Consider the following 25648-nt stretch of genomic DNA (forward strand, 5'->3'; position numbering starts at 1 on the left):
AGAACAGCAACCCAGGACGGCTCATCTTCCCGTGATCGTTTAAGGAAACGTTTTTTTCTCCTCTTTGTCTCCCACGGCACGTGCGGGAGGATGACACCTCCGCCCTCCCAGTCCTCCTCGGGAGGCTTAGCGCAGAAGAGCTAGAGCGCTCTGGGCCCCCGCATCGGGCAGCCTGGAGCAAAAGCGGCCCCGGGCCTTTGATTCGGAGCTAAGTTGACAGACGGCCGGGCTCGCAGAGCTGCAGTCAGGCTCCTCCGAGGGAGGCACGTGAGACGAAGGACGCACTTGTACCCGGTGAGGCGCTCCTGCGCGGCCAAGTCCTCAGGTCCTCGGAATCGAGCTCTGCCGCGCCCCGCAGTCTCTCCGCCTAGCCCTGCGCAGCTGGAGGGGCGGGGGCCTCCCCGGGAGACCAGCACAGCGGCCCACAGGGTGGGCGCGCCCCCCACCCCTGCAGCGTCCTTCTCCGCACCCCCGGGGTCCCCTGACGCCCCGAAGGCCGAGTCCCTGCCCGGCACAGAGGCAGCCCTCTGGCGGGAAGCGGAGTCCCGGCTCTATCTGCCCCAGGCCAGCGGCAGTAAACGCGACCGCACACCACAGGTAAAATATATTATTGCCATATTATAAACACTATGTACATGCCAGCCAGGCGTACCTTCTGGGTCACTCATTACACGGTGGCTAAATGTCTTCCTGTGCAAGGCCGGTGAGCCACTCGCTGGAAACCCTGGGAGGGTTCCCCACAGCAACCTGTAGGCTCCTGCCCAGGCAGCGGCGTCCACCTCGGGCCGCCTCACTACTGCAGTGGCAGGAGCGCTTTTGGTCCAGCCACTCAGGAGAAGCAGAGGTGAAGCAGAAGGACCCAGACGTTTTCAGGCTCTTCAGGGCCAACAGACTGGCTGTTTCCCTTGTAAGGGTAGGGCTCTGGACGGTCTCATGTGGGGCCAGCTGTGCCCTGCAGCGACCCAGCGGGCCTGGACCCTGGGCTCCAGGGCAAGGTGGACAATAAATAAGTGTCTGACAGGCCCAGCATCCCTTCCTGAGGGGCTCAGGCTTCGCTCCAGTACGAGCCAGTGGATGGGCCAAGCACATCGGTAAGGAACAGGGCTCCGTGCCTTGCCCGGCTCCCAGCACAGTCTGTAACAGTGGTTTTGGGGTGGGGGAGGTGGGCGTCCGGGTTCCGGGCCAGGGCCTCCATCGCTCTGGGGAGGAAGGCACCGAGGGCCGATGCCAAGGGGAGGCCGAGAGCAGGGCTCAGATTTCCATGAGTGTGATCTTGAAGCCTTCCACCATGCTCTCCATGTTGAGAATGAAGGTGTCCTCGTTCGAGTAGTGCTCAATGATGTTGTCGTCCATGTTCACCAAGATGCTACCAGGGAGTGGGGTGAGGGGTAAGAAACAAAGACGCCATCAGCAACGCAGCATGCAAGGGCAGATGCCAAGCTCGGTGGGGGGTCCCTGAGCCATTGTTGGGGGGGGGGGGGGGGATATGGAGGAGCGAGGAGATAAGGCAGGAAAAGAAGACCCTTATCATATTTTCTTTCCCCAGAAACCAGTTTGAGGAAAACAAAGCCTCGATTTGTCAGAACCAACCTTGCAACTCCTTATTAAATGGGTCTTCAGAGATCGTTCCCCCTTGCTTTATGGAACAGTAAACTGTGGCCCAGAGAGGTGAGCCTGAAATCACAGGGCAGCTCTTCACAGAGCCAGGTCCTACACAGGTCCTGTTTTCACTAAACCATATGGCCTCTTGAAAACGCACTTTAAAAAAGTACTCCAAAAAATAATAAAATAAAATAAAATAAAATAAAATAAAAATAAAAAATAAAAAAGTACTCCATAGATGGAGGAAGAGGAAAATCAAGAAGCGTGGCTACCCTTTGCTGAGCACCTAATTTGTTTTGGTACTTCCGAGACCTTGTCTTTAATCTTCCAAGCAGCCCCGAAGGTGTGACCATGGCCGCTTGGCAAATGAGAAAACCGTGTGCAGATATCAGCTCCCGGGGGTTCCTCCCGCCGATTCGTGGCTGAGCTGGATTGGAAACTGCTCTGCCTCTCTCGGAAGCTCACACCTCGCCACGGGACCTATTCGGGTCAGCTATCCCAAGTGCGTTGGTTTTAAGAGAATCAACAACTTCCAGGGTCTGTCCCTGACTTGGAAATCAGACAGATCTCTTTGCCTTTGAAGAACGGACTCATCTGACAGCTATGTGTCATCTGGCAAGTTTTTTAGCCTTTGAGAGCCTCAGTTTATTCTTCTGAAAAAATTAGAAAACCCCGCTCTACAGAGTTGCTGTAAGGAGTCATGTATTTACTGCAGGGCCGACACGGTTCTTGATGGAAGTGAAACGTTATCCCCACCGGCAGGCACGTCTGCACTGAGTGAGCCAGACCTTGAGACGGCCCCCAAACCTCCCCATCAAAGGAACACCCTCAGACCATGGGGAAAACCGTCACATGCATTTAAGTGAGCTTGCCGACCAGGGCTCCGGCGGAAAAGGTTTCCTGTTTGACTCCCAATCTACCAAGGGACCGTCACTCAGAAAGCCTGAGCATCTCAGATAATCCATTTCCTTTATGACAGAGGCTCCGAGAAGTGTTTAAAGACCACTTTCTGCATTTTGTAGGATAGCAGCTCCAGAAGCTGACTCAGTGGAAATTGTCTCCTGGAATGAAATCCGGCTCCTACAGCCTCGACTCTTAGAGCCCCCTGCACAGGAAGCCGGGGGAGGCCAGAGGCGGCAGCGTGGGGAGGACTAACAGCGCCTGCAGGGGCCCAGAAACTACTGAACACCCAGTAAAGGAGGTGCTGTTCTTAACCCTGAGTGAGAACAAGCAGGTCCAATGATCATTCAGATCATTTTGCTACTAATTACCTCAGAAGACTTCTCTGTACCCTGAACGCTTCCTGTTCTTACTGTGTCGTCCTGGAACCAATCCCAAGGGCAATGTGTGATTCTTTACAAACTCCGCTGCAGAGGGGCGACTTGGCCTCCTCCCCAGTGTCCTCACCACTCTGGACCCTTCTGTGCCACTGGCTCACCCTGTCCTCGGAATGGGACATCTCCGCTGACATCAGGACATTGCAGTCTCCTTCCCGCCCTCTCTCACTGAGATCTCCCAAATGCCTTCAGGGCACAAGCTGCTTAACCGTGGTCAGGAAGATAAGGTAGGCGCCATCTTTTTTTTTTTTTTTTTCCCCAAGGCACTATGTAGACCGCTCTGATTTGGAAGTCAGTTTAAGTTATTTCTTTCTTACCCTTTTTTGCTTTTCTTGTAAAGCTTTGTGATCTTCTCCACAGGCAGCCCGTACTTCTCAGATATCTGTAACACCAGTAACAGAAAGGCGAGTGAGCATGGAAGGGGAAGCCGAGCAGAGGCAGGAGGGAAAGCACAGTTTCACTCTCTTGGAGATTCTCCTGGGTATCAGTGTCCTTCACTCGGGAGTCAGGCTCCCAGTATGCCCGGGGTGCGAGGCTCTCCCCTGGACAGACCTTAAATCATTCAACAAAAGATTCAGCCATGTGACAGTGTAATCTATGATGAAGGTGTCATTTCAGATCAGCAGTAAAAGATGGACTCTGAGAGCTGGATTAATTAAGTGGCCATATTGAAAAAAATTCAAGTTAAGCTGGAGCCCTTCTCCACTTCTTCTTTTTTCTTTTTTAGTGAGTTCTATGCCCAATGTGGGGCTCAAACTCATGACCCCAAGATCAAGAATCACCCACTCTACAGACTGAGCTAACCAGGTGCCCCATCTACTTCTTACATCAAAATAATTTTCAGATCAAAGATTTACATGTGACTGCTGAAACCATAAAAGTTCTTTGCATTGGTATCATGTTCAAGGAAGGAAGATCATTCCCACAAAGATATGAAACCTAAGAAAAAAGGTCAAAAGGTTGATAAAACAACACAAAATTACAAATACCAACAGAGCAAAAACCACCATAGAAAGCTGAAGATAAATAATACCCTACAAAACGTTTTTGCCACACAAATGACAAGCATGGAAATAATTTCCTTGAGTTAGAAAGAATTACTGCAAATCCAGAAAAAGACCAACAATTCAACGGGAAAAGAGCACAGCGTGAAGGAGTAATTCACACAGAAAAACACAATAGGACAATAAACACATGAAAAAAACATACCGCCTCACTCCTAATTTTAAAATTTCAAATTAAGGGGTACCTGGGTGGCTCAGTGGGTTAAGCCTCTGCCTTCAGCTCAGGTTATGATCTCAGGGTCCTGGGATCGAGCCCCGTGTCGGGCTCTCTGCTCAGCGGGGAGCCTGCTTCCCCCTCTCTCTCTCTGCCTGCCTCTCTGCCTACTTGTGATCTCTCTCTCTCTCTGTCAAATAAATAAAATCTTTTTTAAAAATTTCAAATTAAAACAACAATAGGACATTACTTTTATGTTATCAGACTAACAAAAACTAAAAGAATGATAATATAGCCAGAGTACGAAAAACATCGGCTTCCATATTCCATAAATGGAAGAAGCTCAACTTCTTTGGAGGGAAATCTGGAAGAAGCTACTAAAATTCAAAAAGCATATATCCTTTGACCCACATATTCCATATCTAGTAATCTGGTCTACAGAAATATACTCCCTCAGATGTATGCAAAGCTTTTCAAAGCATCATCGCTCATAACAGAAAAAACTGTATATAACAACCATTCATTAGCACATTTTGTTATCTTCACCGTTGAAAGCCAACAGTCGTTTAAAAAAGTGTGGCAAGACTGTATGGGGAAAAAAGTCCTGAACACACTGAGGGGGAAAAAAGCTAATAAACTGCCCAACAGTACCCAGAGCGTGATTCCATTTGTGTTTTTTAAGAAGTACGTAAGGAAGTAGAGACTATGGGAAGGACCTGCTGAGCTGTTAACAGTGGCTAACGAAAAAGGGACAGACACTCGGAGATCCTTTCACTTTCTCCTTTCTCTTATTCCGTGGTGTTTTTTTCCCTCTTACAATGATTGTGATTCACTTTTATAAATATAAAGTAATCATAGTTTGGACATCTCAAAATATCAATTACATGCATCCATCATACTTTGGAAGTATGGTTGGTTATTCGTCCCGCCTATAGATCATGATAGCTAATGTACGAAAAAGGAGCACATATATTCCTATATCGCAAACATTTTTTATTATGACAGCAATGTTATCAATATAATTGGTTTCCTTTGTAATCCTATGTTTTTTATCGTGTACACTGAAAAACATTCAGAAAAGCATCCACAGACTTCATCACACAACCAAAGACATGCATGGCACAAAAAAGGAAGATTCCCCAATGAACTTCCATGCCCAGAACTTGCTGTCTGCCTGGAGTCCTGGGGTCCATGTTATTTGCACCTAATTGTTCTGACTTGCTTGGACTGTAAGAGTTGTTTTTTTTTTTTAACTTTGGTTGGTGTCATTCGAAACTTTTTTTTAAATAGGGTGGGAGGTTGGGTGAACCTGGTGGTGGTGATTAAGGAGGGCACGTATTGCATGGAGCACTGGGTGTGGTGTGGTGCATAAACAATGAATTCTGGAACACTGAAAAGAAATTTAAAAAATAAATAAAAAATTAAAAAAAAATAAAATGGGAATATTTTCCTACCCCACATCGCCAGACTCCTATCCATAGGCTCCCCTCTTCTGAAAGAAAAGTGATTCTGATTCTTTGTCTTTTCAGAGGTTTGACTCCCAGTGTCCCAAACCATGACAACCACTTGGGCTCACACATCGATTGATAATCGCCCACCCGGGAGTGGGCAACTGGCATAAAACCCGCACATGTCCGGTCTGGACCAGGGTTTGCTGGGAGAGGCGGCGGCAGCAGCAGCAGTTCGCATGTCCTGAGTGCTTACTTGTCTGATGGTTTCTTGTTGCCTCTCTTCTTTCCTTCAGTTGTGGTGAGCTGTAACCTGGAAAGTTTATTCTTCTTGAAATAACTTTTCACATGTGGACATCGCTCTCATTGGATGGAACTGCTCGAGGGCTTAAGTGGGCTCCACTGCTCTGTGCAGTTATCAGACCTCAGGAGACCCCGCTCCTGGGCCTGTCTCCACCTCTGTAGGATGATGATACCTGCCTAACACTCTGCATCCATGAACTTGCCCCATCCTCCCATCATTACAGGGGAATAGGTCCTTTTATGAGCCGTTTCTCAGGTGAGGCAGCCGGAGCTTATGGTCACTAGGTACTGTCCCTGCTGTAATGGGCAGCGACAGATTGGAAAGGTAGTGATCTGGCAGTCTGGTTTCAGACTCTGAACACTTAGAGAAAATGGGCATGTGTGAGACTGAAGGGCAAAGTTGTGTCCTCCGTGCAACTGTCAGAGGCAGAGGCAGCTTGGTGACAGGCCATAGTGACACGGCGTCCTCTGCCTCCATGCCAGGCGAGGAAGAATGCTTTGCCAAATTCAGAACCCTGGAAAGAAGTGAGACCGTGCAGGATACCATGTGGAAGAAAGTGGCCATCTGTCGGTGGGTTACAGAAGGATTCCTTCGGGCTGGGACCTGGATGACAGCCCCCATTAAACCCTCCCTTCTATGCACAGGAAATACATGCCACATCATAGTTTTCTCAAATGAGGGAATTAGCAGAACTGCTTGCTTTTTAATTTCTGCTTTTCAGTTTATCTGAAACAATCCACTTTCATAATTTTTAAAACCCATTACTGATATTTTTAAAGACCTGAAGGACTTCCTTTACATCCAAGTCTTGGACGTATCTCATGAATGTGTTATTGGTTGTCTGATGATCTGTAACTTTTAGACTTTTATTTGGTGAAGCATTCTCTCTGCCCAGACACTTCAGGTAAGTGACAGGCAGAACTTAGAGACTCACTGGTTTTTACCAGCATAGGACTCAGCGTGCTTGTCTAGAGACATCCAATGGGACAGCCTGCTCTCAAAGGCAATGACTTTTACTTGGAGTTATAAACAGTTCAGCGTAGGCTCTAAGACACACATTTAAGAAGGAGGGAACTGTTGCTTGCAAACACTTCGGCAGCTGCTGCATTTGACCCGTCAAAGAGAATAAGGGAGTAATGCCCTTTACTCCATACACGATCAATTCAGGTGAACGGAAGCGGTGCTACCGGGTCCATGAGCAAAATTTTCCCTTGTGCGCATCAACTAGCTGCATCAACAGAGAACACCTCTACCCTTTTCTCTAGCCCCTTTGGCTTGGAGGAATCTGTCTGCCTCCCTACCCCGTAGTGCTTACAGTCATCTCCTATGTATGTACGTATGTATCTGTGTATGTATGTACCTACCTACCTACCATCCATGTACAGAGGATTTCTACGTGCTACTTTTAAATGCCATGTAGATGAACTCAGTTAATCTTCACAACAACCTTAGATGTCATTTTATCATTCATTATCCTAATAATAATATCCCATGTTATTATTATCCTCATTTAAGAAATGCAACTGGGGTACAGAGAGGTTGAGTAACTGGCCCAAAGTCACATCACACCAAGTGTCAGAGCCAGGATTTGAACCGTGACTGTGTGGGATCAACCCCTGCCCGTACTACTTCTTGCCTGATGGTTTCTTGTTGCCTCTCTTCTTTCCTTCAGTTGTGGTGAGCTGTGACCTGGAAAGTTTATTCTTCTTGAAATAACTTTTCACATGTGGACATCGCTCTCATTGGACGGAACTGCTTGAGGGCTTAAGTGGGTCCACTGCTCTGTGCAGCTATCAGACCTCGGGAGACCCTGCTCCTGGGCCTGTCTCCACTTCTGTAGGATGATGATAATGATTCCTGCATTGCCAAGTTCACAGGGGTATTGTAAGGATCAAAGGAAGCAATGCACATGAAACTGTGCCACCCACAGCACTCAGCACGGTGGCCTGTATATAGTAGGTGCTCGGCTCAGTCAAATATTTACACTCAAGGATCTGGGGATACATAGAAGACACAAAGTCCCCGTGCTCATGAGCTCTACACTCCACTGGGAAGGAGAAAAAAAAACCTAATGTCTAGCAAATGTTAAATATGTCAAGTGGTGATCAGTGCTGTGAAATAAGGCAAAGCACAGGGGTGGGGGGTGGACAGTGATAGAGATTCCATTTCTGTAGGTGGTATGGCAAGGCCAGTCTCAGCAAGGGCCATGTGAGCAGAGGCCTGAAGGAAATGAGAGAGAGCCTTGTCCACATGGAGGAAAAACACTCTTGCCAAAAGGAGCAACAGGTGCAAAGGCCCTGAGGTATGAGTAAACCTTGGGGGGGGCGGTTAAAGACTAGAAGGAGGCTACAGCAGCTGAAGATTCACATGAAGGATTACTAGGTAAAATCACATAGAAAAGCCAAAAAAACTCTGAAAACTCATGTCACCTCCACTACCACCAGCATCATCACCAAATACTTGTCTGTAATCAAGTTTAAAACCTATTTATAGGGGTGAGGCAGTTGGCTAAGTGTCCGACTCTTGGTTTCAGCTCAGGTTGTGATCTCAGGGTTATAAGATCGAGCCCTGCCTGGGGCTCCATGCTCAGCCCTGTCTCCTTAACATTCTCTTTCCTCCCTCTGCCCCTCTTGCTTGTGCGCTCTCACCCTCCCTCTAAATAATAAAAAAATAATAATAATAAAACCCAATTTTAAGAATAAAGAAGCCAAAGCGAATTATCAAATTTCCGTAAGTGGCTTGGATGACGTGATACCAAACATGCAGGCGAAAAGGGAAACAGTCTGTTTTATCCAAATAACTCCAAGTATAGGAACATGCATTAACATCCGCTGACAGAGAATTATTTTTCTTTTTCTATCCAGTGTCTACCTCTGTATGGATAAAGATTTTGTGGCATGTGAAATGAAGGTACGGGAGGTTCAGGACAGTAGAAGAATTATCTAGTTCCGTAGCAAAATGACCCAATATGGCAGAGATTAAACAATAACCCCATTCCTCTTTTTTGTGGTCAAGAGCTCTTTCTAAGACAGTGAGAGGGCCAGCGGAGTACAAAGGAACCAAGTCTCCAAAGCAGTCATGGTCCACATTCTGCGAGGGAGGAAGTCAACGATTCTCAGAGTGCCGAGCGCAAGACACCAGAGTTGTGACCAGAGCTCAGTGACGTTTGCCAGCCTGTTCTTTCCTGTTCATGTCGCTGTGTCAGAGCTCCTGGGGGGGATGTGTGACCCTTTAATTAAGGCAAACACAGTCACATCATCTCAAGGGAGACGGCAGTGTCTGCCGAGCATGAAATCCGCCCACTTTCTAGATAACAGAACCACTCCATCCTCTTGAGTGACCTGACGTACGGACGCTAGGAAATCTGTGCAGGCTGGAGGCGCACCATCGCCATCTCCAAAGTGCTCAGGGAGCCGGCCGGACTCAGAGCTCCGAGCCCATGTGGAGAAAGGGGCCAGCGCGTTCTAGTCTGTTTCTGTGATCCATCAACACTGCACCAAAGGTTGCCGATAATTAATTTTTTTTTTTAAAGAAAAAAATGCAAAGCTTTCTGGTGGGGGGGGTAAGTTATCCCCCAGAACAGGTTTCTTCTACATCCAAATAACGCTTGGCTGAGGATGGGGGATTTGAGTTTAACAGCGGAAATACGAGAAGGTTCTCTAACGGAAAGCAACCCAAGTCCCCCTGCTGTAGGGGCAGCGGCATCACCGTCTCTGTCACTGCCATCACCTGCTCAGAGAAAGCTCCCCAGTGCTTGTGCTGACTCATTCACCTTCTTGATGTCTCCTTTCACAGATGAGGAAGGTGAGGCAGAGCCAACCCTTCAAAACTAGTTCTCGAGGGGAACAAGACAATGTGAGTATGGATATGAAGCAGGTGTTCCTATTTCAAAAACTGCAAGACACACACCTACTTCACACAAGACACACTTGGACATTTGGAGTCGTGAGGTCTGCTTTCCCTGGAAGACTGCGAGCGCCTTCCTCAACAGACAAGGGATGTGGGCTTCCCACACCTCTGACGGAGGATGAAGGAGGTATCCCAGACCCACCCAGGCCAATTCCCCAAATCCACAGATGTGGGTCTCGCGGCTGGAGGAGCCTGCAGGGCCACTCGCCTGCTCAAAGCCACTTTTGCAAGACTCCTGGCCCAAAAAGAGGATAATGGGAGGGATTATTCCCATTTGGAGGGAATATGCATGTAGAACCTTAAAGCAGAATCTGACCCTAATATCAGTTCCCAGCCAACATACACACCAGGCAGTGGCTCCCGAACTTCAGTGTGATTTCAGGTCAACCAGGGAGTTTGCTACCAAAGCTAATTCCTGCGCCCACCACAGACAGCCTGATTCTGAAGGTCAGGTGTAGGGTTCTAGGACAGCATCACGGAAAAGTACCCCAGGAGAAGCCAACAGATCCCCCACTTAGAGAAGCAACATCCTAGGCCCATAGTACCTGCTGGGTCCACAATGAGTGGGAGACTGCACTTTTATAGAAAGCCACTTTCAACCACTGACAGGGTTCAAAGTGATGGCTTGATGTCTAGTACAATGTCTCTTGATTAAACAGATTTTCTTAAAAGTTAGGATTTTTTTTTGTATGCAGTTTTAAGTTGTTAAAAAATATACCCCCCCCCCGCCACACACACATAGAATGATGTTATTTTAAAATCAAGAGCGGCTTTAAAATTAAAAGCATAGAGAACAGAGTCACATTGCTTTCTCGTCTGGAACTTTTGCTTAATGCGAGGTTTTGGACAGTGGGGCATACAGGTCATTCTTTGGGAGCCCACTTGTCTCTAGGCTTGAGAAGGGGAGGTCCCCGCACAACCTCCCGAGTTTTGGATGCAGTCCCCTGTGCCATTTCCATAGCCCCACGCCTCGAGTAAAACACCAGGTTAGTGGAAAGTGACAGAACAGAATGATGAGCCAAAAGAACTTTCCTTCTCTTAGACTGTATCTATAGAGCAGCTGATTATTTGAGAAATCCAAAATCTGAGGATAAGGAGGGACTGTTCACGCAATCTTTGCTAGCTCTGATTCCTACTCAGAACAATGGTTTGGTAACAAAAGCTAACCTTTACTGGGTTCTTAGGAACCACACAGAGTTTTCTATGTGTGGTGTCTCATTTCATCCCCCCAGCAGTCCTGTGAGGTGGGTACGATGACGATTTCCATTTGAGGGATGAAGAAGAAGTTAAGAAACTCACCGGGCTAGTAAGAGCCTGTTGGGATCTACACGTGGGTCTCTGAGCCCGAAGCCCATGTGCCAGCCCACGAGGCTACTCTATCTCTCCACATGCATGTTGCTAAGTATCGGGATGGTAAAATGCCACCCACTAGTGAGGCGCTGGTCCTCAGAGACCGCATGTCTTGGAAACAGTCGCTTCTCCGCCCAACCAGGCTCCAGCGAAACCTGGCATACGACGACAGCGTCCTGCCTTCTTACTTCACGGTGCGCTCAAGGCTTCACTTAAATGGAACCCGCTGTCCTTGGCGGTCACCCCCAAACTGCAGGGGCTGCTGTGTCCTTCCTTTGGAGCTCTCGAGCAGACCAAGTCACCTGAGAATCAGGAAGGAGCGTCTCGGGCCCTGCTTGCCCACGTGACCCACTCAGGAAGCAAGGAGACAGTTTGTGTTGGTCCATCAAGTAAAACCTTTTCTTTCCGGGTTTAATAAAGGGGAGATGAAGTCCGAATTGCCCCAAGGCATCTGAGCTCTCCCGGGCCTACAAGCTCAAAGGATACCATGCGCACTGGTCTCCCCCACACTCACAGGCAAGCAAAGCAAGGAAGGTCTAACTAGTTCCCCGAAGAGAGATCAAAAGCTCGACTCTGCTGTGGTTCGGGGGGGAGGGGGCGGGTGCAGGCAGTGGTTACTCAGTGGCTGAACACAAGGGTTCAAAGAAAAACCTGTACATGTTCAGAGCAGCATTATTCACAACACCCAGCGGGTGGAAAAACCCCAAATGTCTATCACCCGACAAATTTGTAAAAATAATACGTGACTAATATGTGGCATATCCATGCGATGGAATATTATTCAGCGATAAAACGGAATGAAGTACTGATTGTACTAGACCATGCTTGAAACATTATGCTCAGTGAGAGGTGCCAACCCCAAAAGACCCCATATTGTATGATTCCACTTCTAGGTCCCACCCTATGCATTTCAACATTTTGCCCCACAACCCAAGACGTTGTTCCAATGTGGCACTCTTGCAGACCCACAAGTGGTCCTGGACTGTCCCTTGGCAGTCTTGTTGTCTCCATCACCATAGAATACCCAGATCTACAACACTGTTTAGAGGCGGGGGAAAAGTGGGAGGGAGAAATAGTCGAAGTAGAGTCAAATTTGGATGGGTAACATGTGGATAAAATAGAAAATAACTTTCCCTGAGCCCAGGTTCCCCGACGCGAGACTAAACTGGGGGTTCTAGAACCCTAGAGGGTAGAACTTGAGAATCTTACTTAAATCACCATATCCCAGCAACAGCTGTATGTATGTGTGTGTTTCTTAACCAAAAGAGGTCACATTTTTATTCTGGATTACACCATCACAGCTAGCAAGCTACTTTCTAATTGTTTTTGTTCTGCGCATATTTGGAAGCTAAACATATCTAATTTGGTTTCACACAAAGAGACAAATGGAAACTCACAGATGAACCTCCCTCTACGGCATCTAGCTCCGATCAGCCTTAAGCTGACAGGGAATTGGCAGCTTTTCCAAGTTTCCTTCTCCTTAAATGCTAATAAGCCAGGATGGTGTGGAAATCAGTGTTTCCATAAGCCTGTTTTTCTTTTCCTTTTGTAAAGCTCATTCCAGAGTCCTCTGGAAGGCTGCATGTTAACGAACGGACTCCAGCTCAGGAGAACGCAGGCAGGTTTCCAGGAGCCTGAAAGGCCCAGCAGCTTACCGCTTCCATCAGGCCCTTCACCGTAGGTGATTTCAACATCAAAGCGTCGAACACATCGTCTGTCTCCTTCCGCACGTACAACAGCACTGGAAGAGAAGCAGAGGGGAGGCGTGACCGAGGAGCCCACACGGCCGACCGCTGCCAGGCCGCTTCCTGTCACACACATGTCAGAGGCGGACAGTATCTGCGAGGTCGTGGAGCCCAGATGACCCAGACGACCCCTCCAAGGGTGACTGCCACCCCTCCACAGCTGACCCGCAGCCAAGGGCTTAAGGGTCCTTCGAGGGAGTGAACGGATAAGTGGGTCACACCGAGCGGACTGTGACGCTTTCCCACACTGTTCACATTGGAATTGCTCAAGGCGGGCCCATTATCTCCTTAGGACATCTCTTTCTGCGACCTCTGTCTTCTACCTATTCATTGGATCGTTCAACAAATATTGCCAAACACCCATCAGGCTGCGTGCCGGTAGCTGAGGTTGCAGCAGCGAATTAAGACATGGTCTGACCTTAAGGAATTCGTCGTCCCTTAGAGAGGCAGGCATTCCTCGAATAGACAGACAGCCGGACAGGGCTGGACGAGTTCAGAAGGAAAACGATGTGAGAGAGTGCTTACAGGGGCCTGAGCTTTTCACGGACGTGGGGAGAGAAGATGGGGAAGGCAACTCCAGGCAGACAGACCAACCATGCCCAGGCCTGGGAGGGAGCCTGTCAGGGGCGGGAGGGAGAAGCCCAGCACCCAGAGTACAACCGGCCTGACCTTGACCCCAGTTCAGCCGGCTGTGGGACCCTGCTTCCTTAAACCTCTCCAAGCGCTGGTCTTCCCCAGACTACGGGGTAATGTCATCATCTACCTCACAGGCTTGTGCAGCGGTTAAATGAACAGCATCCACGTGGGGCACTCAGCACCGTGCCCAGCACACAGCAAGCCCGCTCCTCCATCTCGGACGCCATTATGAGGCACCTGGCGTGGCTCTCGTGCCCTCTGCGAAGGGGAATGTGGCTTTGTGCTCACATCTCTGTAATGTAACTGTCTCTAACTTAACAGTCTCAAGTTGATGATGAATAGACTAGGAGAGATGGTAGTGGCCCCAGACACCACGAGAGAGGAGAAGACACTCTCAGTGGACACCCTTCCTTACAGCAACTGCATGAGGCTTAGCTCCCAGAAAGAAACTGCCATTCACATGAGACCCTCCAGCCCCCTGGGCGGACTGCACTTTCTCCCTCCTCCAATGATGTGGCTTCTGGTTCTAACTGCAGAGAAAAAGAAAAGCGCCAGGGCTGCAGCCCCCTCCGCCTGGCTACTACAGGAAGAGTGTACAGCCAAGGAACCCTGCTGAGCCTCTGACCACAGTCAGGCACCAATGGAGCCATGGTTACCACCAAACCGAAAGAATGAAGTCAGAGATGGAAACCGAAACCAGCTCTAACCCAAACTCCTGCCCCTTCCTGCATTCTTCCCCAGGCCCCAGGGACCTCAGTAATGCTGCCTGCTTCATGAAGGCCAAGTCTACGTGGGTGCACGATGGCTCTGCCTACATTTTCTCTCTGCAGGCAACAGATGTTCAGTTTGTGTATGACACAAAAGAGAAAAAAAAAAACCCTGAAGTATTGCAAAGTTTCTTCTCTTTACCAAGTATAAAAATAAACTACCAATTTAATAAACAGGTTGAACGTGTCTCCAAAGATTTCAAAATTTAGAGGAATATTTCTAGTCTTCATTTCAGCTCAAACGATCCAGTGGCCTGCTCGCATTATAAGAGGTCTCAAGGTCAGTGGCATAACGAGGAACAATTAGACCAGAGGACCTCAGTTACAACTAGATGAGGACAATTAGATTGAGAAGAGGGGTGGCTGTCACAGTGAACATTCTATAGGTTCTCCCCACAAGCCCCAATGGAAAAATGTCACTTCCAGCAGGCTGACCCTAAGGGAACCCCAAACATATTCTATTAAAATGAGTACTGCTTCCATTGGATTTACAGATTTTTTTTTCTTTTAAACTCTTTGTCTTTGAAATGGTACGGCTGACACCCTTGCTACAGGTGTCGGGGGAAGGGGCTAGAGGCACTCTAGTGGCCTGTGGCAGAGAGGCCTGGCAGGGTGGTGCCCCCTCGCCCCCGCTGGGCTCACAGAGCACCTCCCCAGCTTGCCCTGGGCGGCAGCTGCGGTAACCATGGGGCTGTGGCGGTGCACGCACAAGCATCCGTCTGCTCACAGTGGCCACCGCAGCGACGGTGGCCAGCATGCACCCCAGACATTAGGGCAAAGGCAGACAGCCGCAGGGGCAGGCTCCCAGTAACTCCCACAGAGCCACCCAGGGAAGTGGCTACAAAGGCAGAACAACAAAGGATGGCTTTGGTGATAATTATGATCATTTTCTCTCCTGGAGAACTTCTAAGAAATAAACAATGGGAACCATCAGTGACCCTGATCCCTCTTGTTCTGGCAAGGACCAGCTCTGACTGGGAACTCCAGGCAAGGGGCACAGGAACTCCACTGTCCTTTTCCAAAGGAAAGCCACACCCAGGAGACCACGTGCTCAGCCCCTGGTAGCCTGCAGCGCCCTCGTGTGTCTCTGTGATTTAGATGTTTTAAAGGCAGTAGACTTGTTTTTTGTCACAGCCCAACAGAATTCCCAGTGGCAATTTTTATACTGACATCACAATCTCAAAATAACCTGAAAAACACAACCTTTGGGCTAGCCAGCATGCACTAAATATGGATGCAAGCTACAATTACTTCTGCCTGTGTGATTCCTGATTTCCATATAATTCTTCCTTCGTTCTAAAGTATGTGATAGAAAAAGCATGCAAGAACGAAGCCCGAAATGCACCTGAATATTTGATGGGAAGCCTGTGAAACCAATTTTCAAAAGGTTTAAATGTTGCTAATGTAATTAACACCACCCAGGTATTTATGCTCTTTCCATTTTGAAACACTAATTGCTTATTCACAATGAACGGACATAACTAGATCCAGACCTAATAATAAAAGTCACAGCTGAAATAGTGAACAGAGTGCTTTCTGTGTGGAAGGCACCCGGGGGACGTGTTCAACATACACTGAACTCCATCAGTCCTCACAGCAACTCCACAGGTACGTACTCTCGTCATCCCTGTTTTTACACCGAGGACTCGAAGGAGCGGAGGGTCTCCCCAAGGTCGTACCACTCTGGAGAGCTGAGGAAGGCTACAGAGGGGATGCTCTTGACCATTATGCAAATCCCGTTACAACAAGCAGAAATGAAATATAATTTCTCGGTAAAAAAAAAAAAGTCAAGTCTGTGTGGATGGAGACCATATTTAACAGGGTAGCCTGACTCACTGGAAGTCCAGCATGGGACGTCTAAGATCTCTGGAAGCTCTTGGCGTTGGCCACAGGACAGGAGGGGAAATGGCCATTCCCCACACGCTCCTCGTCCTCCAAGGAAGGACAGCGAGTCACGTACAGTATCGAAAGGCAGAGCGAAACACTGACCCACTCTGACTTCCTCTCTTACTCTCTTGATGAAGTGGTAAGACCCTTGCCTGAGAGAAAGTGAAGAAAGTGAAGAAGTTGTGATGTCAGGAAACAGGCTCCTTTATCTGTTTGCATCTCTGGAATGATTTTCAGCCGCTACTGCCTCAGAGACAGTACTGTCTCATGTGCAGCAAAAGCTTCTTCCTGACCTTGGACCTCACTGCTGGCTCATTAGTACCTTAGGCAGCTTTCTCCCAAGGCAAAGGAAAGAACAGTGCCCAGAAAGAATAAATGTTTGCTTAAGGTGCTTCAAAGGACAGGGCCGGAAGTGAAGGGGCCGACTGTGGTGTTCCTGCGTCAGTAACCAATCCCAGGACAGCCGTGAACCACGGGGTCTGGGCTGGGCTGCACGGGCTTCTGTGTGAATCACCCCCACCGTTCGTGATGGGAGGCTGGGTAACCCTGTAAAGCCAGAGGGGAGATACCTCGCTTCATCCCTTCTTCTTTCAGCTGCTTAGAAGGTGCTGGTCCAAATTCCTCTTCCATGGGCCTGAACATCCGTTTAACAAGGACACTGCTGCTAGAAAAGATGAGCAGAAATTGGTTAGTAAAGCATGCAGGGAGTCACAAGAAAGGTTCATGTACATGTCTGGCTCTGTCTTTTTCCTTTGTTTGTACCATCCCTAGTTCTCTACAGCTGGATCCACTCAGCAACCTCCTTCCTCTCCCCTGCAGGTTGCAAGTCATCCCTGTCAGGGGCAGAACACACACACCAATATCTTTAGGGCATGGACCAAGGACATACTGCCCATTACTGCATATGGATCCACAAAGATGAGACCCCTGGGTTTTACGTGTCCTGTCCTGCACCTAACCCCCTTCCTACTCCAAAGATCAGGGCTGGGATGGGGATAGCAGGAGTGAACGTGGTCTGTGTGATCTCCAAATTATGAGCTCCTCGCACTGAGCTAGGGCCTGAGTGTCCCACACTCTCTTGCCAGCCCCTGAAGAGCACAGCGGGGGCGGCTGGCAATGAGACGGGCTTCCCAGGCTGGTTCTCAGTTCTGAGGCTGCCCTGACTTCCTGCTGTCCTACGACTCCATCTGGTTGGAGCAAACGAGACTGCAGTGGTGGGAGTTCCCCCAGACACTCAGACCTCGACCACCCAGCCCCTCCCTCCTCCTTGGGAAGGGGGGGGGTCTCAGTATCTCCCGGACCCCCATATGGTGCTGAGTCCCCACATGTCCCCGCAGGAGCCAGTGCTGGTGGTTTTGCATTTCCTCCGGAAGTTCCTGTCCATTCTGGGTACTCTAGGGAAGTACCCTCCTCCAAGGAAGGGGAGGAGTCCTGGGGAGGAACAGAAATCGGAAGCACAGACTACCACTGAAGAGAAGTCATTGGTGCTGAGTGTTGTGGCCTGCCATGTATGTATCTTCCCAAATTCATATGTTGAAACACACTCTCCAGTAAGATGTCATTCAGGGGTGAGGCCTTTGAAAGGTAATTAGGACAGGAAGGTGCAGCCGCCATGATGGGATTAACAGCCCAAGAAGAAAGGACTGCCTTGTGAGACAGAGTGAGAAGACCACCATCTGCAAGCCAGAAGAGGGTTCTCACGAGACACTGACCATGAGGGCACCTGATCTCACACTTCCAGCCTCCAGAACTCTGAGAAATACATTTCTGTTGTGTAAGCACCCCCGTCTGTGGTGTTTTACTAGAGCAGCCAGAACTGGCTTAGATATGGAGAAAATGCTCACGGAGTCTTGCCATTCTTCAAGCCCTCAAGGGAGTTGCCAGGTTTTTGGAAATTTTTTTCTCTCTCTGGAGATTCTTGGAACTAGGCACAGGAAGCAGTGCCAGACGGGCAGTTCAACAGAATTATCAGGACATGAACTCTGGGTCCAGACGTCTTTGGTTTAAACCCCTGCTTTACAATTTACCAGCTATGGGAACACAGACAAGCTCCTCAACTGCCATGAGCCTCAGATCCCTTGTCTTTAAAAGGAGACTGTTAAAAGAATTAAATAAATTTGACACCATTGCTGGATATACGGTAAGTGCTACTGAAGTGTTAGAGAGGACGATGACAGTGACGATAAAGGTGGAGAGATCAGAGAAAGCAAGATATGGAGAAGAATAAGTATGGCAGAGAGCTTGAAAGACGCCAAAGTTTCCCTGGACCCTCAGAGAGCAAAGAGTGCACTTTGGTGTAATTGAAGGACTCATGTTGGAAAAGCTTCCTGCGTGGGAAGCTGAGACGCTTCCAAGAGAGTACAAAACCCCGCTACAAAGACAATTCCCCTCTGGCATCACTGTCATGAAGAAGCTATTTGTCAATTCTCAAGTCAAGCTAGTGGTGGGGTCCAGTGGTACAAAGAGCACAAGGTGCAAAACTATGGACGGTCCAGAAAGTATTTCTATCAAATCTATTAAATTATTAAATATTAAATGTTTAATATACCATAAACATAATATAAATATAAATATATCGTATATATAATTTTTATTTTATTATTTTATAAATTATAAATTTTATTATTCCAAATACATAATATATACATTTATATAATATATAAATATAAAAATAAATATTAAATATTATTAAATTATTAAACCAACAATGCTTTAATTTATCATCTCATATGCCTAGTGCTCTGAAGAGGTTTCTCAGTTTTTTAAAAAAGACTTCACATTTTATAAAAGTCCTTGAAATCTTCTTGGTCACTGAGGTCTAAGGAACACCATGTGAGCCAGCCAGGGCAACGGTTAATCTTATCCCTATTTTAGTGAAAACCAAAGTCAGGCTCAGTGTGTGCAAGGGTAAGTGGCTAACAAGTAAGATAGGCTGTTTAGAGAATGCAGCTTTGAGGGACAACCTCATGATAAAGGTGCTCAGGAAATCTGACATGATGATGTGAGGGTATGAGAAATGATATTAAGAATCAGCATTCTCAGAGCGCCTGGGTGGCTCAGTGGGTTAAAGCCTCTGCCCTCGGCTCAGGTCATGATCCTAGGGTCCTGGGATGGAGCCCCACATCAGGCTCTCTGCTGAGCAGAGAGCCTGCTTCCTCCTCTCTCTCTGTCTGCCTCTCTGCCTACTTGTGATCTCTGTCTGTCAAACAAATAAATAAAATCTTTAAAAAAAAAAAAAAAGGAATCAGCATTCTCTTTTATTCCCAAGTAAGTCAAACTGTGAAAACAACTAGAGAGAAAACTCAAACTCAAGTCCCAGTTCACAGTGGTAATAAGTTGTTAGGGCACTGTTCCCTGTGTTTTCACCTCACTACCTTATCATAAAAGCAGGTCATGTTATTCCATTGCGACTTGGAAATGGGATGACCATGACCTTGGGAGCAGAAGATTAAAAATCAATTCACACAACTGCCGGCAACCAGTAGGTTAATAGCTGGTAAATAGCCTGAAATATCACCAGACATGCTCTCATGCTGTGTGAGGGTTCCTAAACTGGTGATTTTCCTTTTCTCACCAAGCAACATTTATTTATATTCTTCCAGTCCTGCTGGCTTTTGATAGCACCCCATTCTGAGTCATGACAAACTCTGCCATTAAAATAACATCTTGGATAAACCACACTTCTCTTGGGAGTTCAAAAATGCTTTTTCACAATTTCCAATCTATAAAACTAGCAGGAGTCAATAAGTTTGTGTGGTCTAGATTCAAATGTTTCATTTATTTTCAAAGCAAAACAAGAAAAGAGGAGCAGGTATGACAGACCCATTTGATAGATGAAAAGAACACAAATTTTTCAGGTCTCCCCATGTCCTGTCCAATTACGCTGCGCTGTACCACTGATGGACTGGAGAACCAGGAGAAGGCGCTTTCTCTGACGTCAATCATCTATCTCACTGGCACGTATGTGGCTAATATTGGGGTGACTCCGGGTTCAGCAGCATATGAAGCCATTGCCTTGTGGGGTCAGTCTCAGGGAAAGAGAGTCCGTGAGATATAAGCAAAGAACTGCTAAGGTGTTCGGATTTAAAGCCTGGGTCTCTGGCCACACCCGCCAGGCTGAGCTGCTCTAGCCATTCGTGCCAAGTGCTGAGGCACCGAAGTAAGTGCAAAAACAAGATGCAGGCACCATGGAGACACAGTTTGTCAATTTCACATCTACATGTGCCAATTACCATGTATGCCCCCAAATAAAGTGAGCTTCCTCCCCTGTTAGCCTCAGAAAAGAGGAGACTCTCTTGTGTTCAAGTCTTACAAGGTCCCTCACAGTATGGAGTAGGATCTCAATTAATTTCAGGAACAAATTACTCTTGGGGCAATCATCCCAAAATGACTTTAATCAACACTAATCTGGGGTATTGATAGAACTCCTCTAGCAGAATGAGCAAAACAAACAAAAGCCACACCTAGATTTAGTAACGATTACTACAGTTAAGAGCTCAAAAATGCCAAGTAATAAATGATGAGATTAGTAGGCCCCCGTAGGGTCGTCTGAAGAGGAAATACAGGTATTTCTGGTCCTGATGACATGCAGCTGGTGGTAAGCCAATGTTCTAGCCAAGAACAATGTGAAAACTGTATAAAATTAAACAGCAGACAGAAGACCTCTTGAAAGTAGTGGAGACTGCTGATGGGGCAGTCAGGGCTGGAGAAGCCTAGGTCTCAGGGAAGGGAATGCAGAGAGATGAGCTGGTCGTCAGTGAGCCACCATCCCCTCAAGAGCATCTGCCAGTTCTTGACGGGGAACAGAAGGTGAGAACCCCAGCTGAGGCCCATATGCAAGGATTAAAATGTTTGCACAGCTTCTGGTAATCTTACAGCGTTAGAGAAATAGAAATTGGTGTTTGGGGCTGCAAAGGCATCTAGGACTTATGGAAAAACTTCCAGAGAGTAAGCAAGCACAGAGAAGCAAACCAGACAATGCAGTCTTCCTTTTGAGATACCTGCCAAGCCCCTAAACTGTAGAGGACAAGAACCTAAGAAATTAAACAGAAAGTCCTTGAAAATCATAGAGGAGGTTTTAGTAGTCTCCCCGTGTGAAAGAGACAAAAATCAGATTTCAGATCCCACCAAGGAAGAGGGCCCAGAGAAAGTCCATCAGAGCTAGTCTAGGGGTTAGGATGAAGTAGTCTGAGGCTAATACAAATTGCAACCTAGCTAAGGTCAGTTCTGTCCCAAATGGAGTAGTAATCTGCATTCATTCAGACTGCACACCAGAGGACAGGGAAAACCTTCATAAGAGAAAAACATGGTCAGCTAGATCTTCCATAATTTTTATATACATCGTTCACCATTCAACTAACGCTTATTAAATATACTAATAAACAGGACCAAGAGAAAACCAGGCCATAGAAACAGGCCCACAGAAAACACACTTAGTGAGTTACCAGATGTGAACTTAAAAATAACTGTCATTGTGTTCATGAATACAAGTGTCAAGACATATAGAGCTGGAATCTATTAAAATAAATAAACCAATTAAGTGTAAACCCTAGAACTAAAAAGTATGATAACTGAAATTAAGAACTCATTAGATCAATAGAAAATATCCAGGCTGACAAAGGGTGAGCAAAGAAGATGTACGTTTCAGAAAAGCACATAAAAAACACAGGGACACAATAAAACATTCTAATATACATTTCAAATCTCAAAGGAGTGCAGAGAGAGAACACTTAAGAAGCACTGTTTGAAGAGATAATAGCTGATATTGTTCCCAAACTAATGAAAGACATCAACCCACAGATTCAGTAGGTGCTATAAGATACCAAGCAGGAAAAAAATAAAGGAAACCTACATGTAGGAACATCTTAATAAAAATTCTGAAAAAACTAAAAGAAAGGAAAACATTTTAAAGCAGTCATCTCAAACAATAAGAAAGGGAAGGAGAGAGGGAAGAAGGGAGGGAAGGAAGGAAGGAAGGAAAGGAGGAAGGAAAGGAGGGAAGGAAGAAGAAAGGAAGGAAGGAAGGAAAGGAGGGAGAAAGGAAGGAAGGAAAGAAGGAAAGGAGGGAGGAAGGATGGGAATCACATTTGAAACAGTGACAATAAGACAGATACATGATTTCTCCACAGTAATGATGGAAACCAAAACTGAAAGAAAGTAATTTGACACTGGAATTTGGTATTTAGCAAGAATAACCTACAAAACTGACCATTAAATAAAAGCATTTATAATAAACAAACACTATGAGAGATTTCTTTGCCAAAAGTTCCACAACAACAATAGCAACAAAAATGTCAAACAGAGTTCTTCAGGCAGCAGGAAAAAAAAATCCCAAGGAAAAACAGAGAAGTCGAGGAAGAAATGAAGAGCAGTGGAAAGAGTTAATATGGGTTAAATTTATAAAAGGAGTCTTCAGTTCAAATCTTCCAGTTTGCAAAAGAGCAAACTAGTATACAAGCAAGAACAACTGGTATGAATGTAAGAAACTGATTAAAATAATTTACATATTTTTTAAAACCTCCCTTGCTTATCTGATGCAGATTTGAGAATTACTGGGTGAATTTTTAAATGCAATGCTTAACAGTAAAAAATAAAAATATATCAGTCAAAAAGGGGGTGGGCTTCTTAACAACGGCATATGGATCTATTATCATGAAATAAAAATTTTAATTAAAAACAATTGAAAGTGGGAGGCAGATTTGTGGCAGACACTTGTGTAGTTATTTCTATGTTATAAGAATCAGTATCTGTGGCTTGGGATAAAATTTCTGAGGACAGTCTTGAAGATAAGGATTTAAAAAGTGCTGTATCTCTATTTTGACAGTAGTGGGAAAGAATTCCCCTGATAAATAGTGTGAGATGACACAAAACATTTAATTTTAGTGATGAGAAAGACCCTATGTCAAAGATGAATTGTAAAGAACTCGGAAAAAAAAAGTGTTTCATAAAATGTAACAGACATTTCTAAATTACGTTACTCTTTAAATGTAGGTTAATTAAATGAACAAAGCAAGTACCAGTAAATCATTGATTCTTTTGGCAATATCCATAATGGTTTAATGATTCAAACTGGCCCTAAAGCTTTAATTTATGTTTTCAGCTCTTCCTTGGGAAACTGGGGGGAGTTGTCCTTTATTTTTAACCACCTTGTGAGCCCAGTATACCTTGCTACGATTTCGTAGTTTGCTTAGCATCCCTGAGAACCTTATCAAAGCAAAGCACTTGGAGCTCTGTGAAAGCGTTCCTTTAAAAAGTAGTTAGAATGCTAGAAGACTTTTATTTTGTGCAGATGAACACAGGGCGATGACTTTTTAGATTTAATATTATGTTGATTAAATGCATTCACTGGTGATTGGTTAATAATCTCTAACTTCTCCAAGGGTACTGAACTTTAGCCAAAGTGTTTGCTTCCATGGTAGATGAGCACCAGAACTGGCTCTTCTCAGCAACACTGTAACCAAGCTCATGGTTTGGTCTGGCAATATCTACAGGACTCTCCCTCCTGCAAGAGGAATGGCAGGGCCCTCTACTGGCATCCTTCAGCAAGATGAGTGATGTCATCCTGGGCAGCTCTCTCCCTGAGCTGGTATGGGACCAATCCACAGGGTGGTGGTTGCCCTGCCCATCCTTTTCCTTCTCCTGAAGTTTCAGCTTTTGAGGAGATAATACAATGCAGCCCCAAGGTGGTGTGCCTTTGAGAAGAAGCAAGGGGATAAGAGAAATTTTTGGAGAGGACTGTGGTCTGAGGATTCCAATCAGCACCATGGTGATGGCAGATTCTTGGAGGAAAACCACTGTCCTCCAGACACACTTGCCAAGGGTCCCTGTGCCCCAAATGCAGTGTGAAATCTAAAAAGGTGCTGGACTTGAAGGGACCCCACTGTAAGCTGGAATGGGGGACCCCTCTGTGGGGACAACTGTGAACAAGAGATTAAGGCAAGAAGGGTTTTCCAGGAACTAGAGGTCAGATGGGCATGGGGACCAGATCCCCTGAAGTAATGGACTAGAACAGCATTTCCCACATGTGTGACATTTGCATAGCAATTTGCATATGATTTCAAGGGGTTTAAAGCCCTTCCTCTTCCCCATAAAAAAACCCAGGGATTCATGGATCCCTGGTTAAGAGCCCATATTCCACAGAAAATTCTTCCTGTCTGGCTTGTTCTTTCCATTCTTCTTCCTCCCCCTCTCTTCCATTTCTCAGTTAAGTATCATTTACTGGGGGCTTGAAAAGGAACCTTAGCCACAAAAATAACAGCCATGATTTTTTTTTCCCCCTTGAAAGCCTCTCCCACATGCTAGGACATTCGACAGACTACCAGCTAGGTATTATCATTTGCTATTTTTAGATGAGACTGCACAAAGTCATTATACTAAGTTATGGAGCTTAGAACGGTCTGATTCAGATCACGGCTGGCTGGCTCCAGGGCAGAGAACCTCACACACACTGCCGGGCATCAGGATCACCTGGGGACTCTGGAAAGGTCTCCCTACCTAAGCTGTACCCCATGCCAATGAAATCGAAATCCCTGGGGGCGCTACCCCTATGTGAGTTATTTTTCAACTCCCAGCTGATTCCAAACTGCAGCAAGAGGCCTGCTGCTGAGAAGCGCTGTCCAGAGCCTCTGCATCTAACTCGGATCCCCTGCCTAGGAAACAAACCTGCGTGGGCTCTACTGATGCCCAAACTCAGCAGCAGAAGTCACCCTCCCCATACTCACTTTATCATCAGAGAGGCAGAAGCAAACAGGTGTTCCCCTTTTTGTCCCGTTTGGGCACGTGCCTGATGATGGCTCCTCCTCCCACCTCATCTGCGTTTCCTCTACTTTCCTGCTTTAATCACACCCAGCTTTGCTGGCACTGGAGGCCCCGGGCTGTGCTTGTGAACAAGCCTGTGTCTTCGTACCATGGGGGCCTCTGAGCAGCCGGGGTAGGGAGCGGCGGGCCTCACTGTGCTACCTCCTCTGGCTGTGGTTGAGCCAATGTGGCTTCCCAGCTCTTAACAAGATGCTGTCATACTAACGGCTCTTGCTTGGCAGGGAGCACTGAACTGGCCAGAGACAGCCGTGACGGAGGCTCTGCAAGTGCCAGGGCAGGTGGCACTCCTCGGGGCTCAGAGCACCGGCCCCCTCTGCCAGGTACCCTCACCTGGGCTTGTCACAGTCTGGGTCCTGCACTCCAAAGGGTGGTAGGGAGCGGCGGGCCTCACTGTGCTACCTCCTCTGGCTGTGGTTGAGCCAATGTGGCTTCCCAGCTCTTAACAAGATGCTGTCATACTAACGGCTCTTGCTTGGCAGGGAGCACTGAACTGGCCAGAGACAGCCGTGACGGAGGCTCTGCAAGTGCCAGGGCAGGTGGCACTCCTCGGGGCTCAGAGCACCGGCCCCCTCTGCCAGGTACCCTCACCTGGGCTTGTCACAGTCTGGGTCCTGCACTCCAAAGGGTG

General features: G+C 47.0%; 1 protein-coding gene across 1 annotated transcript in view; it reads right to left on the bottom strand.

Annotated features, from left to right (window-relative positions):
- Positions 1-441: 441 nt before the first annotated feature.
- LOC111146690 (grainyhead like transcription factor 2) overlaps positions 442-25648 on the bottom strand; it is a 158678-nt gene continuing 133471 nt past the window's right edge. The window contains exons 13-16 of the mRNA XM_022502351.1: positions 16773-16867; positions 12824-12909; positions 3257-3321; positions 442-1366 (exon numbers count right to left, since the gene is read on the bottom strand). Coding sequence (XP_022358059.1) covers positions 1252-1366; positions 3257-3321; positions 12824-12909; positions 16773-16867 — 361 coding nt within the window. The 3' untranslated portion in view covers positions 442-1251. The remainder of the gene's footprint in view (positions 1367-3256; positions 3322-12823; positions 12910-16772; positions 16868-25648) is intronic.

The sequence above is a fragment of the Enhydra lutris genome, unplaced genomic scaffold (genome assembly GCF_002288905.1).
Source record: "Enhydra lutris kenyoni isolate GAN:26980312 unplaced genomic scaffold, ASM228890v2 scaffoldscaffold14, whole genome shotgun sequence".
Classification (NCBI taxonomy): Eukaryota; Metazoa; Chordata; class Mammalia; order Carnivora; family Mustelidae; genus Enhydra; species Enhydra lutris.